Source organism: Salvia hispanica, chromosome 3, assembly GCF_029641045.1.
Source record: "Salvia hispanica isolate PSC_SH4W2 chromosome 3, Shi_PSC_v1, whole genome shotgun sequence".
Classification (NCBI taxonomy): domain Eukaryota; kingdom Viridiplantae; phylum Streptophyta; class Magnoliopsida; order Lamiales; family Lamiaceae; genus Salvia; species Salvia hispanica.
Genome location: NC_142694.1, coordinates 12,387,176 through 12,404,916, shown reverse-complemented (window position 1 = coordinate 12,404,916; position 17,741 = coordinate 12,387,176). Strand labels below are relative to the sequence as shown.

General features: G+C 34.6%; 2 protein-coding genes across 2 annotated transcripts; one reads left to right on the top strand and one right to left on the bottom strand.

The window, feature by feature from the left end:
- The first annotated feature begins 1,045 nt into the window (after positions 1-1,045).
- LOC125209248 (putative F-box/kelch-repeat protein At3g20710) lies at positions 1,046-2,324 on the top strand. Its single transcript, XM_089067098.1, has 2 exons — positions 1,046-1,491; positions 1,548-2,324. Exons 1-2 carry the CDS (start codon positions 1,046-1,048, stop codon positions 2,260-2,262), a joined length of 1,161 nt encoding a protein of 386 aa, XP_088923224.1. The 3' UTR covers positions 2,263-2,324.
- A 7,887-nt stretch (positions 2,325-10,211) lies between these two features.
- On the bottom strand, positions 10,212-11,012 carry LOC148930187 (uncharacterized). The gene is made up of 2 exons (XM_089067249.1): positions 10,815-11,012; positions 10,212-10,751 (listed from the first exon to the last, which is right to left on the bottom strand). The coding sequence occupies exons 1-2, from the start codon at positions 11,010-11,012 to the stop codon at positions 10,212-10,214; spliced, it is 738 nt and encodes a 245-aa protein (XP_088923375.1).
- Positions 11,013-17,741: the final 6,729 nt, after the last annotated feature.

Genomic DNA, 17,741 nt, shown 5'->3' with positions numbered 1-17,741 from the left:
CAAATTCTCAAGTCCTCTCTCTACCAGATTCAAGCTCTCTTGATGCAGTATCATTGGAAGAGTTAGATTTTTGGTTTTATTTATTTTCTAGTTAATATGATTAATAGATGGAAAAATATTAGAAGTTGTTATTCCTTCTACTAATTAGGTTTTTCTATTTTACTTATTTTTCTTTTAGCTATTTTCCTTCTAGTTTTATTTTCCATAAGTTTAGGAATTCCTTTTTGCTTATATAAAGGTCTCATTGTTGAACTTATTATACAAACTTTGATTATTTATTTGATATTGAGTTTTTATATCAAATTCTCAATTTAGTTGAGTTTTTTTTATCTATCAGTTAATCATTCTCATAGAAAATTTCTATGATATTTGCATCATCTCTCTTGCCCACCTACTCACCCAAGGTAATCTCCTCTCATTTGTACCTTATCTACCGTACACTTATTTCGAAGATCCAATTTTTATGACAATATAAGGTTTTCCAAGATCCAATTTTTATGACAATATAAGGTTTTTTAGTCAGAATTCTGGATGCCCCACTCCCAATCTCTGTGTTTTTTATGTTAAATTTTTTGTGAGCAATATTAATTCTATGATAAAATTAGCTTAATTATATTGGGCGATTAGGAATCTCTTTGTGAAATCATAAGTCCTATTTATATAAGGCAATTCACAAATCCTATTTACATGAGTATAAGGCAAGTCATAAATCTTATAAATAGAACACCAATTCCATAGGTGAGCGTCCTATTTATATAAGGCAATTCACAAATCCTATTTACATGAGTATAAGGCAAATCATAAATCTTATAAATAGAACACCAATTCCATAGGAGAGCCCAAATTCGAGGTGGTGTGAATTTGGTGTAGAGAATAAACAGACAGTTGGAGAGAAGTGGTTTCAGTTTCTACCGAAAGAAACAATTTCATATGTGTAGCGTTACAACTTACAACTATAATTCATGGAAAAGTAAACTGTATGCTTTTATTTTTTTGGTGTGTAATCTCTGGCAGCCATATTATTCTTTAGGTTCAAAGTTGGAATATGATCTCCAAAGACTCAATCCAGCAAGATATATTTAAATCCCTACCATCAGATATTCTCACCGATATCTTGCTGAGACTCCCTCTCGAAAACATTGCAACTTGCAAATGCGTTTGCAAACCGTGGCTCGATCTCATTGAGAGTAACTATTTCATCAAGTCCCATTTTTCTAAATCCATCCCCGCCCTTGTGGTCTCGAAGCCGACTACAAATTCAAATTGGTTCAATGTTTTCAAATTGGAAGAGAAGCCCAAGCGCAAGCAGAATCCAATCACAAAGTTTGATTTCCCCCAAGCATCAACAATACAAGGTTCTTCAAATGGTTTGCTTCTTCTAGAAAATCCTTTTCATCATCATCTTTATGTATGTAATCCTATCACCTGTGAATTTGTTGAGCTCCGTGGCCGTCTTACTCGCCCTCGAGAAGATTGTTATGGAGTTCGAGTGTGCAAAATTAAATGTCATCTTACTCGCCCTCGAAAAGATTGTTATGGAATTGGAGTAGCAAAATTAGCGGACAACATAAGGTTGTACATCTTAACCCTAACTACGACGGATGTCATGTATACACTCTTGAATCGAGATCTTCGTGGAGACGCGTTAAAGGTGTTATCCCCTCGTTTGTTTGTTGTTACAGCTCTGTTGCTGCATTTGCTAGTGGCAATCTCCACTGGTTTGTTTCAAATGGAACGGAGATTCCTTATATTTGCTGCTTTGATCTTGAGAAAGAATGTTTTAGCACATTCTCTCCACCACTCGAATGTATCAAGAAACCTATCTTTAACAAGGGAATGTTGTATACTGTGGGGGATTGTCTGTGTTTTTGTGATGACAAACCAAAACATGACTGTGGCGATGATTATGTGATGTGGTTGTTGAAGGAGTATGAAGAAGGCGAGAAATGTTGGTGCAAGGTACATGTCGACATCAGAAAAGGACCACCTTATTATTTACGGGCCCTCATCCAACATCCTTGTTATGGTTTTGGTTTACACAAACGTCTTCAGCCTATCAATGTTTACGAGAATGGAGACAGATTGATGTTATGGAATGAGAAGAACTTTCTATACTACTCCAATAAGAAGAAAAGTCTTACAGAAATTGGTTTGTTTGGTAAGAAGGATTATGATTCTTTTTGTATTAATTCCATTATTCTCACTCCAAGTTTCCTCTCACTCAAAAGACACTATGGTTTGAAGAATGTAATATCATTTTAGGTAGTCCTTTTTTTAATCCTCATCATGGACTTGTAATTTACTTATGCTGGCTTTTTTATTTCTTTAACTATTATTAATGGATTGTTTAGCTAAAGAAACCTTTCTCTTTATTTAGTTTATATATGTGTTGTAGTTTTGTTTATATATTTATTTATTTTCATTGTCATTTTAGTTTACACTATATTCCTAATCTTTCTTGTCATTGGGGTTGTAATTTAATTACTGTATTTGTTTTCATTTGGCCATTATTAATTGTGCTGGTCTATATATTATAAACTAATTACCAAAAATGACGTTAAATTACTGCAATTTGTATTTTTATAAACTTAGTTAGACTAGTTAACTAAGTAATATTTCAAAACACCATCTTGATGCCAAGACTAAGCCTAAATTCAAATGTGAGGTTAATTTCACTAATGGTTACCAAACAATGATAGATGTATCAAATTGGTTAGTAGATAATACTTCATTTTAAAATTTTCAAATTGGTTACTAGAGATGCCAAGTAAGGTCACTATAACCATTTGAAAAAAATGTTGATGATGTACAAACATAATCATCTATTATATGAAGATTAGAACAGTCTTGTAGTTGTAGATGATGACTCTATCTTCAACTAAACTTGGAGTTCGATGAATCTATCATCCTCTTAATTATCAGACATTGTTATGTCTTAGTTGCTGCAACATTGTCTTCCTCATATCACAATGAGTCGGTTGATAAGAATACACATTTTAGGTAGATTCTGGGACGGTGTGACGAGACTAGAACTGTCTCAAACATTTCATTATAGTTAAGGTAGCGTTTGTACTCTTTTTGATCCCATGAATGCAAAATATTATGCTTTCAACATATAAATATGGGTTTCAAAATTTTATTTCATTTTAACTATAATGTAGTACTAGTTCATAGCAAGATTGATTGTTGAGAAGTTAATTTGGTACCTTTATTTTCAAACATACAATTGCATATACTAATGTTGTGTACTAAATGGGCTTTCACTAGTGCCACTAAAAGGTTTTCTATTCTAATGGGCTTTTTCACTAATTAATAATTAAACGAAGCAATTAAAATAAAGTCATTTGTTGTTGATACGGTCCATTAGAGGCCCATTTTTCCGATCAATTGGTAAAAAAACGAAGAAAAGAGTAGGTAATTTAACTGTATTAAAAATAATTACTAATAGTTATTTAAATCATAAATAGTCAAACTATGATTAATTCTATAAGATCTAAAGCTGTGTTATTAAATTACTCTCTCCGCCCCGATTAAGAGTCACTCCATTTGTTGTTGAATTGTCGAAATAATTGTGATTTGATGTGTATTTTTGATAAAATGTTCTCTGTTGTGCTGATATGATGTGATTACACTGGCCATCAATGCAAAGATTCTTTCCCTGAACAATAATAAGTTGAAAGCAGAGATCAAATCAGTAGATTCTCAAGAGTCCGCCTCCCTCCCGCGTAATGGCGGACGTCGGGCACGCCGGTCCGACGCCCACCAGGACATCCGCGGCTGGAGATGCTCTTAGTTGAATGTTTATTTATTAAAATAATAAAAATAGAATGATTTAGTTGAATGTTTATTTACTAAAAATAATAAATTTGGGTTATATTTTTTATATACTAGTAATTGCTGATACATTTATTCAATCACTAAGAGCATGCATTAATTTTTTAAAAATTTACTACATATTTTATGAGTTTGGGTAGGTATTGTAATGCATTTTTATCATTTAGCTACATACAGGATTATATTCGTTGATGCTACTTACCTCTTATTTACCAATATACTCAATTATCTGATCCATCGTAATTACTATTAATATTACAAAATATATATATATATATAGGTTCATGATCAATTGAAATTTTTTAGGCTAATTGAGAAATGAGATGCAATATCAGTCACTCATTTTTATTAAATGAGTGGTCCAGATTTTGCCACATGAAAAATACTTTAGAGTAATTAATTATAAAAGGGCAGAATGGTAATTTAAGTTAAAAACAAATGAAACACGGGCGGTTTCCAGCACTCCAATTCCATTCCCAATTTTCCTCCAATTCCATTCCCAATTTTCCTCCATTAAAGCAACGCCTTCACCAAATCTTCGACCAATTAGCTAATGGAAGGCGTTTCGCCACCGTCTACCGAGGAATCAGAGGCTACTGGCGCCGCAACCCACAAGGGCAGAAGATGCGAGTTGTCTAGCTAGGCGATTCCGGCGGGGCGACGCGGCGGAGGTCGTGGCGCATCAAGTGACGCTGCGGCTGAAGCTTGTCGTGAATCTCCTTCGATTTCTCTTTCGCCAGATCGATCACGCCGCAGGCGATGTCTCTGTCACCGTCGGAATCGAAGCAGCGCACCTCCGATCTGAGGATGTTCCAGCACATGTCCGATCTATCGGTTTCGGAGCAGAGATCTCTCATGTATTTTTCAGTGTTGTCACCGGAATCAGAGCCGTGTGATTTTCTCGATCTTTTCCGGTTGTCTCATCGCCTCCGGTGATCTTTGAGATCTCTTCTCAAAGATTTTGACTATTTCTACTTCTCCTAGGTCGGTTGCTTCGTTCCTCTCTCGCTCTGATTCACTGTTTTTTTTTTTTGTCGAATTTTAGATGATAATATCATTAGAAGAGCTAATTAAGTTGCTTCATCTAATTTTATGTTTTCGTTAGCTAATTTGACTAGAAGCGTGGATTAGGATTTTTTAATTTGAAATTTCAACTGTTTGATTTGCTTTCACTGAATTTTGGAAAAACAGAAACTAGTCATTTGGTTATACTAATTCACAATTCAAAACTAATTTGATTAGAATAGCAAATTAAGCATGCTGCTTCATCTAATTTTGTGTTAGCGTTGGGAGATTGAAATGCTAATTTGATTAGAAGCGCGAATTGTGATTTTTTCAATTTTTTCAATTTGTAAATTGTCCTCAAGAGGAGCTCGAACAAGGTTTTATTATTCAGAAAACTGGTCAGTTGGAGTTTTATTACTCTATGAATAATAAATAAGTATTTCTTGCTAAGTCCACTCTTGGAATTAATAAGATATTAATTAATTAAGTCCATAGCAGACATTAATTAATTAATTGACATTTATATCTTAAGCGCGGGAAATAAATAATAAATAACGGAAACCCGGATTACTTGTAATTTCGGATTTGGATGGGGAGAGTTCAATATTACTACTGTATTGGCTGCTCGTAATATTCCAATATAAGCTTGTATTAAATTGTGGGTTCAATTTAATTAGTAAAAAGCTAATTGGGGAGCCCATATCCAAAACCTTCCATAGATCCCTGTCTGGGCCCAAAAGGAACTTAATATAAATAGGAGAATAAAGGAAACAGAAGAATCACAATTTTCATACTTGAAATTTTTGAAATTTTCGGCCCCCCCAGCTGAAGGAGATTTCGATTTCTACTCCTTTTCCCAAAAGGATTTCTTCTGTCTTCTTTATTCGAGTCCTAGTATTTTGATAAGATCAGCCCACCTTGATATCGAGATACAGTTCGGGAACCAGAGAGAAGATCCGTGGTCTAGTATTGAAGATCATCACGTGGAGAAGGCGCGAGCAATCGACGATTCTTTGGAGAATCAAAATCGGTAACTCTAATCCGTATGATTCATGTTTTAGGATTTACTATCTTTGAGCATGAATTATTTGCGTTCTAGCATGCAATTATTTGTTTAACATGTAAATTGATTAATCGCATAATCGGTCAAATAGATCCGTGTCTGATTTATTTGTTTCGTACAAGTCTTCCGCTGTGCAAGGGGCACCAAACCCCATCAGTTACTCCCTCCGTCCACGAATAGGAGTCCCATTTCTTATCGGTGCGGGTTTTAAGAAATGTTAAGAAAAGTGAGTGGAAGAAAGTTAGTGGAATAGGGGTCCCACGTGTATATATTAGTTTTAAATGATATGTGAGTGGAATGAGTTGGTGGAATGTGGGGCCTCTTTACCATTTATGGTAATTATGAACCGGGACTCCTATTCGCGGACGGACCAAAATGGAAAAACGGGACTCCTATTCGCGGACGGAGGGAGTATTTGTTAGTTGTTGACATTTTAATACGAGTTGTTGACATTCGATATTCTCGATATTGACATGTGAATAGTAAGTGTTATTTGTTAGTTGTTGACATTTTAATACGAGTTGTTGACATTTGATATTCTCGGTATTGATATGTGAAATTTTAAGTGTTATTTTTTAGTTGTTGACATTTTAATACGTGTTGTTGACATTCGATATTCTCGGTATTGATATGTGAATTATAAGTGTTATTTAATTGAATGTTGAAGATTTGAAGATTTGAATGTTGAAGATTTGAAGATTTGAATGTTGAAGAGATTTGAAGATTTGAACATTTGAACATTTGAATGTTAAAGATTTGAAAATTTGAAGATATGAATGTTAAAGGTTTGAAGATTTGAATGTTGAAATTTGAAGATATGAATGTTGAAGATTTGAAGATTTGAAGATTTGAAGATTGAAGATTTGAAGATTTGAAGACTTTGCAGCTAGAGTTTTAGAGAGAATTTTAGAAAATGATTTAAAACACAATTTAATGAAAAGACAATTATGCCCCCTTGTTGACATAATGTGGTATTTGTTGACATTTTGTTAATCTTGTGGATTAGTGGCCCATATTGCATCTCATTTCTCAATTTAGCTAAATAATCTCAATCTAACAAGACCCTATATATATATATATATATATATATATATATATGGATGTATTCAAATCCTTTTCATATCTTTTGTACGTCCTTTTTCCTTCTTAATCCTAGCTCCACGATTTTGTCATCTGACGGTTAGATTAATGCCACGTGTCATTTAATAATGCACATTTTCATTCTAATAATGCACAGCGGCTAATAATTCAACATTATAGACTAATAATGCATTGATCACAACAATCCAATTTAAGGATCCAAGGGCTGAGATTAAGAAGGAAATAAGACACTTAGGGTGCAAAGGAGCCTAACGCACCCCTATATATATATATATATATATATAGGGGTGCGTTAAAATGACAACACTCTTAAAATGAATGACACTGTGACACCACGCTAGACTGCAATCTATAGATTGCAGTCTAGCGTATTGGATATTGTAGTCGGGAAAAATTGCAGTCTAGTGTATTGGATATTGCAGTCCGTGAAAATTTATCCTTGAGCAATTTTTATGATTGCCACATAGCAGCTTATTATTCGTCCACATGTACAAATGATTGGCTAGGAATGGTGGTATGGTGTTACTTTAAGAGATATTGTCATTTTAACACAATCCTATATATATATATATAGGGGTGCATTCAGATTAAAACCATAATGTATATTAAAACATCAAACCATGTAAAATAATGTACATTATACACAATAATAATGTACTGTCAGCATAATGTACAGAATTCATATAATGTAAATGTACATTATTAGTGTGTACAATATTTAGAACAGTACATTATACATGAATAAAATGTACATTATTAGTGTGTATAATGTACATTATTTACATGGTTTGATGTTTTAATATACATTATGGTTTTCATCTGAATACACCCCTATATATATATATATATATATATATATATATATAGGGTTTTGATCTATGAAGACCAGATTTAAATACAAAAACGCAGAACAAAGTCATACGTAGGGCATTTTTAGGTCATAGTTAGTTTATATTTAGGTCATGCTAACAAAGCATGACCTAAAATGATCTTAATATGACATAAACCCAAATCTTATAATATGACCTAAAACTACTTAATTATGACCTTTCGTGTTTTGAGTTAATTATTGATCATTAGATCATCTAATCCCAGGGCCAAGATTTGGGCTGCATTTCTGGATTTAAATGCATTCTTATTTTGATCATCTCCCTATATATATACCTTTCTTTTTTCATGTATATATTTATAAATTTCTGTATTTTATCCATAAAAAACTAGATCTAAAAGCCCTAATTTGGTAGGGTTCGGTGGTTCGGTCTTTAAGAGTGGATTTGTGGATAATAGGACTCTATATATATATAGAGAGAGAGAGAGTTGTGATCAATGTCGAACCCTTCTTAAAGACCGAACTAGAGGCCAAATTCGGGCAACTCATTTTACTTAATCTTATGGTTATGATTAATTTAGAATTAATTTAATATTTTATTAAATAAAAATATTTTTAATTTATTTTTTTTTAAAATTTTTTTAAATTTTTTTTTAATATTTTTAATTTTTATATTTTTAGTTTTTTTTTTTACTTTTTTTATTGGATAAAAACTTGCTGGAGTAAATAATGAACTATATTCACTACATAATGAACTAAATGAATGTATGTTATGAAGTAATTTTTCGCATTCATTATATACTGAATTTACTTCAACTGAAAGATAATTATGTCATAACACATTATGAAGTAATAAACTAATGAAATGAAGTACTCCCTCCGTCCCCCATAATTTTACCCAGTATTCCATTTTAGTCCGTCCGACATAATTTTACTCATTTCAAATTAACCATAAATGGCAAAAAAAAACACTCCTCACACCCACAATTAATCGGTCTGTCCGATTTCACTCTCACCTCTCCACATTCACTCCTACCCACATATTCACATTCACTCCCACCCACCGAATCTACCATTTCACCCCCACCCCCAATTTCGTCGAAACCTAGATCTTGAGAGATCCATATGCAATGGCTTACTCGGCCGACTCATCTCCTTGTTCTTTATTGTTAGATCTGGAAGATTTCGTCGTTCCAGATACGCTGGAACATTTTTGGCCATCTGACTCCGCCATCGGAGAATCTGTCGTCGTCGGAACCCTAACCGACACTGTTGTTCCCGAAATCCAATTTGATTCATCCATTCCCGAGTATGTTGACTGTGGTTGTGGTTGCCCCTATTACGGTCCACCACCACCAGCCACCCCCCTCCGGCTTTCCACCAGCCTCCCCCATCGATCCAGCTCAAGCCACCCCCCACCGTGTGTATTCTGACGTTGAGAGGCAGATCTAAGTATGTTGTCTCTCAATTTTGGTGTTTTCCGATTGGGTTTGAGGCTATGCTTGTTTGTTGGGTTGGAGGCTATGCTTGTTTGTTGGGTGTGGAGGCTGCGGTTGTTTCATGGGTTGGAGGCTGTGATTTTTTGCTTGAGTTGGAGGCTGTGGTTGTAGGTTGGGTGAGAGGCTGTGGGTGTTGGTGTGGATGATTGTTGGGTTGGAGGCTTTTTGCATTTGCCCCTATGATTGTTGTTGCTCATGTGTTGCTAATTGAGATGATGCTATTTGTGTTGCTGCTATTGATTTGTGCTTCTGATATTGAGTTGATGCTAATTCAGAAATGTTATTTATCTGTTCCATGTGATGCTTTGCTATGTGTTAGTAAGCCACCCCTCTTGTTAGGTTAGGAGGCTTATGTGTGACTTAATTTGCTCCCTATGATGAGTTGCTAGTACTGATCTGTTATGCTTTGCTATGTGTTACTAAGCCACCCCTCTTGTTAGGTTTGGAGGCTTATGTGTGACTTGATCTGCTCCCTATGATGAGTTGCTTGATCTGTTCCATGTGATGCTTTGCTATGTGTTAGTAAGCCACCCCTCTTGTTAGGTTAGGAGGCTTATTTTTGAGTTAATATAACCATGCTATCTGAGGGGAAATGCTCTTTACAAAACCATACAAAGTCATTACATAAGCCACCCCTATACAATGGTTAAGAGGCTGTGTTGTGTTGTTAGTTAAGCAGCCTTATAAGCCACCCCATATACATGTACGGTTTGGAGGTTGCCCTATGATGACAATTTTCTGAGGGATTAGGACTTTAGAAGCCACCCCTACACTTGTAGGTCTGGAGGCCTTACAAAAGATGACAAAAAACAGTTGTTAGCATAAACCACACCTAATCCTGAGGCTTACACACCCAACTGACAAAAAATGCTTACTGAACTTAGAAGCCTACAGCTCCACTGATACCTGAGATGTCATATGATGTGCTGACATCATTATCAGGTTGTTGAAGGTATGCCACAGCAGCCTTGACAATCTCTTCCTCAACCTCCAAAGTGATTGGAAGTATCCCCAGCCTTGATAACCTTTCTTTTTTCATGTGTGGAGTTTTGTAGCCATTTCCCCCTTCCACCTTCAATATCTCAGTAAGACAACCTTGAAGAGTTAGGAAAACATTATTGAGTGTTTGTGCACTAAGTTCATCAAAAGAGCTTTGCACATTCCTCAGCAAATCATCCACTCCATTAGCCACTTTTTCATATTGTATAGACTGGATGGCTCTGAAAAAACCTAAATCCAACACATTACAATCAGGGGAATTAGGTGGTTGGCAAATGATATGGAATTTGAAACCCTCTGTGTTTGCTACTACTTGAAATTCTGCATCATTGTGGTTTATGTGTGGCCTGGCATTGTCTTGTTGAATGAATATCTCCTTGCTTATATTCTCTGGCCATTTAGCCTTGATTGTTGGTATGATCTGCACATATATATGTGATGTGTTTTAGTGGGATGCAGAAAAATGGAAACAAAAACAGTGTACCTTTTGAACGAGGCATTCTCTCATGACTTCCTTGTTCACTGATTGAATGGGCTTTGTCTCTAAGGTGTCTCTTGGTCTATTCTTGGAACCTCTCTTTGCTGGCTCTTTAGTAGTGAATGGAAAAATGCCTATTTTTCCATCAAATATGACTTCTCCATTTTCTGCAATGTATGGTCTACACACAGCACACATAAACATGACCTTCGTGATGAATCGCTTTGACTTACATGATCTATATGGCTCTTCTTCATCTGGCAGCAGGTAGTATCTATCCGTAGTCTTAGTTATGAAAAATCACTTCTCATCAATGTGCACTACATTGTGCATTGTGTGATATTTGAGCATACCATTGAACACCACTGGTTGAACATGAGTGAGACCCCATTTCATTCTTGCTAATTTGTTTGCGGCAGTAAGTAGTGGCCTAACTGCATTTGTGTGTGGCCTGAGCCTACCATCTTTCATCTTTGTGCTTGAAGCCTTTAACACGGTCTCTTATGTTGACAGGTAGTCCACTCTGGATCTGTTTTTTGGCCTCTAACCAGATCGTATAGACTGTCTTCCGGGTCACTCCAAACTCCTTTGCTGCCTTCTGAAAACCTCCATATGGCACATTACCTAAATGGCTCGACTATAGCAGACTTTGAGCTATCAAATTTTTGGTGGTCACTGGTATGACGTGTGACTCTCTGTTTCTGGCTCTGTTTCCGGCAGTATCTCCGGCGAAGTCTCCGGCAACAGGCTCCATAGCCCAGTGATGAAAATTTTCTTAGGGAAAATGTTTAAAAACTCTCCTTTAGTTGTGTAGGTAGTCCTTTTATAGATGGTGGTAGTTGGAGTTTCCCTCCTAATTTGTGTGTAAAGATGTTGTACTCCCTCCTAGAATTTGTTTAAAGTTTAATGGGATTTGGGATTTCCCTCCAAAAAACTACAATTTGTAATGTAATGGAAGTTTTATGAAAATATGTAGCAGCCTATTTATTCAAATTTGATGTTTTATGAAAATATACTGCAGCATTTCGGCAGAATATGTTTCTAATTTTGGGCAGCAGATTTGTGCGTGGTAGGGATGATTAAAACATTAACTAGAATAAAAAATGGAAGAAAAAAATTTAATTATACTCCAACGGCCACAAAATCAATATTTCAACAAAAAGTTAAAAAAAATCAAAATGAGACACCCCTTTTCACTACATATCTTCATTTAAATCAAAGTCAAACAACATTTCTTAAAACTCGTGCCGGGTCAAAGTGAGTAAAATTATAGGGGACGGGGGGAGTAATAAACTAACGGAATGAAGTAATAGCATGACTGAATGAAGTAATAAACTAACGGAATGAAGTACTAAACTAATAGAATGAAGTAATAACATGAATGAATGAAGTAATAAACTAACGGAATGAAATAATAACATGACTGAATGAAGTGATAAACTAACGGAATGAAGTAATAACCCTAAACCCAACTTAAAGATAATTATGTCATAACACATTATGAAGTAATAAACTAATGGAATGAAGTAATAAACTAATGGAATGAAGTAATAAACTAACGGAATGAAGTAATAAACTAACATAATGAAGTAATAGCATGAATAAATGAAGTAATAAACTAACAGAATGAAGTAATAGCACGACTGAATGAAGTAATAAGTTCATAACAATAACATGACTGAATGAAGTAATAAACTAACGGAATGAAGTAATAACATGACTGAATGAAGTAATAAACTAACGGAATGAAGTAATAACATGACTGAATGAAGTAATAAACTAACGGAATGAAGTAATAACCTTAAACCCAACTGAAAGATTATTATGTCATAACACATTATGAAGTAATAAACTAATAGAATGAAGTAATAGCGTGACTGAATAAAGTAATAAACTAACGGAATGAAGTAATAAACTAATAGAATGAAGTAATAGAATGATGTAATAGCATGAATAAATGAAGTAATAAACTAACGGAATGAAGAAATAGCATGATTGAATAAAGTAATAAGTTCATAACATACATTCATTTAGTTCATTATGTAGTGAATATAGTTCATTATTTACTCCATCAAGTTTTTATCGAATAAAAAAATACAAAAAAAATTAAAAAAAAATTAAAAAAAATAATAAATAATAAAAAAAATAAAAAAATCTAAAAAATAAAAAAAAAACGTTTTTATTTAATAAAATATTAAATTAATTGTAAATTAATCATAACCATAAGATTAAGAAAAATGAGTGGCCCTAATTTGGTCTCTAGTTCGGTCTTTAAGGGTGGATTTGTGGTTAATAGGACTCTATATATATAGGGATGTATTCAAATCCTTTTCATATCTTTTGTCCTTTTTCCTTCTTAATCCTAGCCCCACGATTTTGTCATCTAACGGTTAGATTAATGTCACGTGTCATTTAATAATGCACATTTTCATTCTAATAATGCACAGCGGCTAATAATGCAACATTATAGTCTAATAATGCACATTTTCATTCTAATAATGCACAACGGCTAATAATGCAACATTATAGACTAATAATGCATTGATCACAACCATCCAATTCAAGGATCCAAGGGCTGAGATTAAGAAGGAAATAGGACACTTAGGGTGCAAAGGAGCCTAACGCACCCCTATATATATATATATATATATATATATATATAGGGTGCAAAGGAGCCTAACGCACCCCTATATATATATATATATATATATAGGGTTTTGATCTATGCAAACCCATTTTTAATACAAAAATACAGAACCAAGCATATGGAGGTCATTTTTAGGTCATCGTAAGCTTATTTTTACGTTATTATAATAAGAATGACATATTAGATTGTCAAATCTAATACTTTAAAACTAAGACTCGCATCCATTAAAATTTGACACACTTCACTTTTACCATTTTTGGTAGTGGACCTCATATTCCACTAACTCATTTCTACTCACATTTTATTATAGAACTAATACTTTAAAACTAAGACCCACATCCCACCAATTTTTTCAACTCATTTTCCATTACATTTTTTAAAAACCGTGTCAGGTAGTGTGTCAAAATTTGGGGGACGGAGGTAGTACTATTTATGAACATGATAACTGTAACATCCCGGAATTTCGAACCCTAATTTAGAGCCGCAAAATTTCCTGATTAATGACTTAGGAGACGTGAATTAATTGAGGAACGAAGTTATGACCGTGCGTTGGAAGTTTGAAAAGTCAAACTTGTTGAATATATGACGTGGCATGTGAATATTTGAATTAAAGGAATTATGAGGTGAATTATTTGTTTAAGGGTGAGTGAGAATATTAGGAAAATTTCCATAAATTCTATAGCCACATAATTTTGAGATTTTCGACCCCTTCACTTTATTGGAGGAAGAATTCTATTTTTTTCGGATTTAATTTAATTCTTGGGATATTTATCCAAATTAAATCCAAAACCTAATTATTCTCTATTTCTTATTGAGAAAAATCGAACCGTATTGATTCTAGGTGATTTTCGAAAATCACCTATGTTTGGGAAGGAGGAATTATTTTATTGTTTAGTTGATCCCTTATTTGATTTCCTTCCATACCTAGAATTTAAATATTCTAGCAAATCTTACAATACCTCAAGGAGATCTTGCCATATCTTATTTTAGTTAATATTAAAAATCCATTGCTTATTTAAAAGGCATAGTACACGTCTATTTTCCTTTCTTCAATGGGAGGATTTTTATTTTTATTTTGCTCCGTGATATTTTATTCTACTCCGTAAAATATACAAAACAAAATCTTGGCTAAGTACAAGCCATGATTTTCGAAAATTCATGCCTTGAAACCCTAACTCATTTTTTTATTTCTTCTTCCCTACTCCACAATATTTATTCTTATTTAATTGTGTTGAATCAAATCTTTCCAAATATTCTAAAGATCTTATTGAACCCTATAAATAAGAGAAACACCTAACCCTGGCCATAAAATTTTCGCCCCCCACCCAAAGTACACGCCTCCCTCTCTTCTCTCACTCTCTCAATTTTTCTTCTTCTATTCTCCAATATTTCGTCATCTTTTGGAGAAGAATTGAAGTTTAATTCAAAAATCTTGAAGAACCAAGGCTAATACTTTGATTTCTACCGTTCGTTTTCTCAAAAAGGTATTCTCATATTAATCTTCTTCTTCTAACCGATTAATCGGTGCTCTTGAACCCTCATGCATATAGAACGAGTGAAAGAGGGGAATAAATTGATGATTGGGATGTATGTGTGTATGTGTGAAACCGTATGTGTGTGTGTGTGTGTTTGGTGTGTGTGTGTTGGCAAAACACTCATGTGTGATATATGTTGATCTAGAGTTAAGATGCGAATGAGATTTATTTGATGAACATGATTTTGATTGGTGATATTAAGATAAATCGATGGGAAAAGGGAAAGCATTGAGACATGCATGTTTTAGGAGTGGGATTTGGAACTGATTCGTGATATGTGCCTATGTGATTAAAAGGTGAAACCTCGGTTGCGAAGCAGGATAACAAAGGGAAAGAACATACTTGAAACCTAAGCAGTCGAGGTGGGCTTTATTCTTAAACTCTTTTATGTGCAAACTTATGAATGTGGAGAGACAAGGGTGGTTTAACTGTTATGCCATGCCTATGACTGTTTTGTTGTGATATTGTGCGCCTGATGCCCAGTTTGAGAGTTCGCTCCATTGGGCTATAGGGCTATGGATATGTTTAAACGAATTCGGGTCTGAGTAGGGCCACAAACCCTACCAGGCTATGTATACTGTGGGATCGGGAGCCGTCCTTGCTAGTTGGCCGGTCTTGTGGGCGAAAAGTGTGACCACACTTTCGCCGCACCATGGAAATGTTGTGATTGTGGAAATTGATGAGAAAAGTGGGGAGATGTTTGACTGGCCAGTCTATGGAAATATTTTTGTGATACTCGTTGAATATTTATTTTGATAATTGTTAAACCTCGAGTTCACTATGGTAAGGGTGACATAACTTATAAAATGTTTTGGCAACGAGTTCACTGAGTACTTCAAAATACTCAGCCCTGCATGTGTTTTCCTTATGTACAAGTTGAACGACGACGAGCGGTGGCGGGTGTTGAGCACATTAATAAAATAAGATGGATATTTTGAACTTCGAGTGTAGTTGTGTCTTCATACATAAATTCACTTCCTCTTGGTCGTTTCCGCTGAATTTTTGAAACACTTTAGTATTATTTGGATATTTTGCACCTGTGCCTTTTGGTTTAGAAGCTTGAGACTTGTTGTGGTTTTTGTTGAATTTATGTCGAACCCTTGATTTTTTATCATAGTCTATGGTATCTATTTTTATTTAAATCTTCTAGGTTAATTGTTGACTCATTGCTTTGGTAGTTCGTTAAATGTCTTGCTCAAACCTCTTAAAATGAAACCCTAGCCTATGTTTTATTACTTTTAAGTCCGTTTTGGTAGCAGTCGCCGCATTTAATATACCCTAGAGAGACGGGCTGTTACAATAACAGTAATATAACCAACAGTAATATAACCAGTGTATAAATGCAGTAGGGTCTGGAGGAGTTGGGACTTGCATCGATCCTTGAAGATAGAAAAAAAATGGGATTGGATTGTCTGCAGCAGCAATCTGAGTAAAGATTTTTTGTCTTCCTTTGCCGTTTTCATGGGATTGGATCGATTGTCTGCAGCAGCAATCTTGTACCACGAGTCACCGCATTGTAATTATTTCTAAAATTTTACATGAGATCATTTTTGTTACGTTAGACGTCCCAAAATGGAAAATTGGAATATTATTTCGTGGACGGTGAGAGTACTAATTTACGTTTATTTGACAGGTCTCTTGTTGGCTATGGTCTATCTGGGTCGCTACCAGATTTCAGCTCAATGGATGCTCTTAGAAAAATGTGAGGTTCTTTGTTTTTTATTTTAATGAACGTTTGATTTTCAATACTACAATTTTTCTCATATGGAGTATATGAATTGATTGATTTGCAGAGATTTTAGCAACAACAGCTTACAAGGGCCTATTCCTGAATTTCTTGGAACATTACCAAACCTATAAATTTTGTAAATTTACAAAGATAACATGTTCACTGGAGCGATACCACGCTCCTTATCGAGGAAATCAGGCCTAATATTAACGTAATTAAAGCTCATTTAACAAACATTTTAAATACCCACCCTAAACCCTAATCTAAAAGTGAAAAAGTGAAAAAGTGAAGCAGAAGAAGGTTATAGAAACGCTTTCATCTATCATTGTGTTAAAAAGTTGGGGGAGAGTGTGATGCAGTAGCACAAGATGTGGAAATCCTTTTCTTTAGCTTATTTGCTGATCAAAACTGAATTGGATCAAATTTCAATCATCAATTGAATCAAATCCGTTGAAAATCTCCGATAGCTTCTATATTGTTGTGTTTGAAGACTAATTCCTCCATTTCAATGGCTCCCTCTGTCCACCGCCGGCCGTCACTGCAATTTAGATTTCCGGCGACGAGATCATGCGCAGATCACGGGGAGTGAGGATCTAGGTAACTGTTTATCTATATGCATGGAATTCACTCACTCCATATCCTTTATCTCTTGCAATGAATCCAAAATAGGAGTAGCAACATTCTAGAGTTACTGTTTGCCGCCATCACTGCGTCTATCTTCGTATTATAATCGATGAAGATTTTAGTGTATGAGGAAATGTGGTGTTGCTGGGATAATGAATGTTTAAGTCATCAAAGTGTACATTGTTTTTGTAAAAGTTGCTATGTCCTAGTTAACAAATCACAACTTGGAAGAAGCATTGCATATGTGCATATCTGTGATTAATAACTTGCTACATGCTTATATTGTAAATTGTAATAGTGGTTTAGGCTTTAGACATTGATAATATTTTAATATTGCAAATTTGGTTTGAAATTTCGTACTTACAGAGACTATAATAATAGAAAAATAGTTACATTAA

Excerpts from the sequence above, each read along its gene's own strand:
- LOC125209248 (XM_089067098.1), top strand. The coding sequence starts at position 1,046 with ATGATCTCCAAAGACTCAATCCAGCAAGATATATTTAAATCCCTACCA. Across the intron at positions 1,492-1,547 it reads GATTGTTATGGAGTTCGAGT|TAGCAAAATTAGCGGACAAC; the intron begins GTGCAAAATTAA and ends ATGGAATTGGAG.
- LOC148930187 (XM_089067249.1), bottom strand. The coding sequence starts at position 11,012 with ATGTTTATGTGTGCTGTGTGTAGACCATACATTGCAGAAAATGGAGAA. Across the intron at positions 10,752-10,814 it reads GAGAATGCCTCGTTCAAAAG|ATCATACCAACAATCAAGGC; the intron begins GTACACTGTTTT and ends ATATATGTGCAG.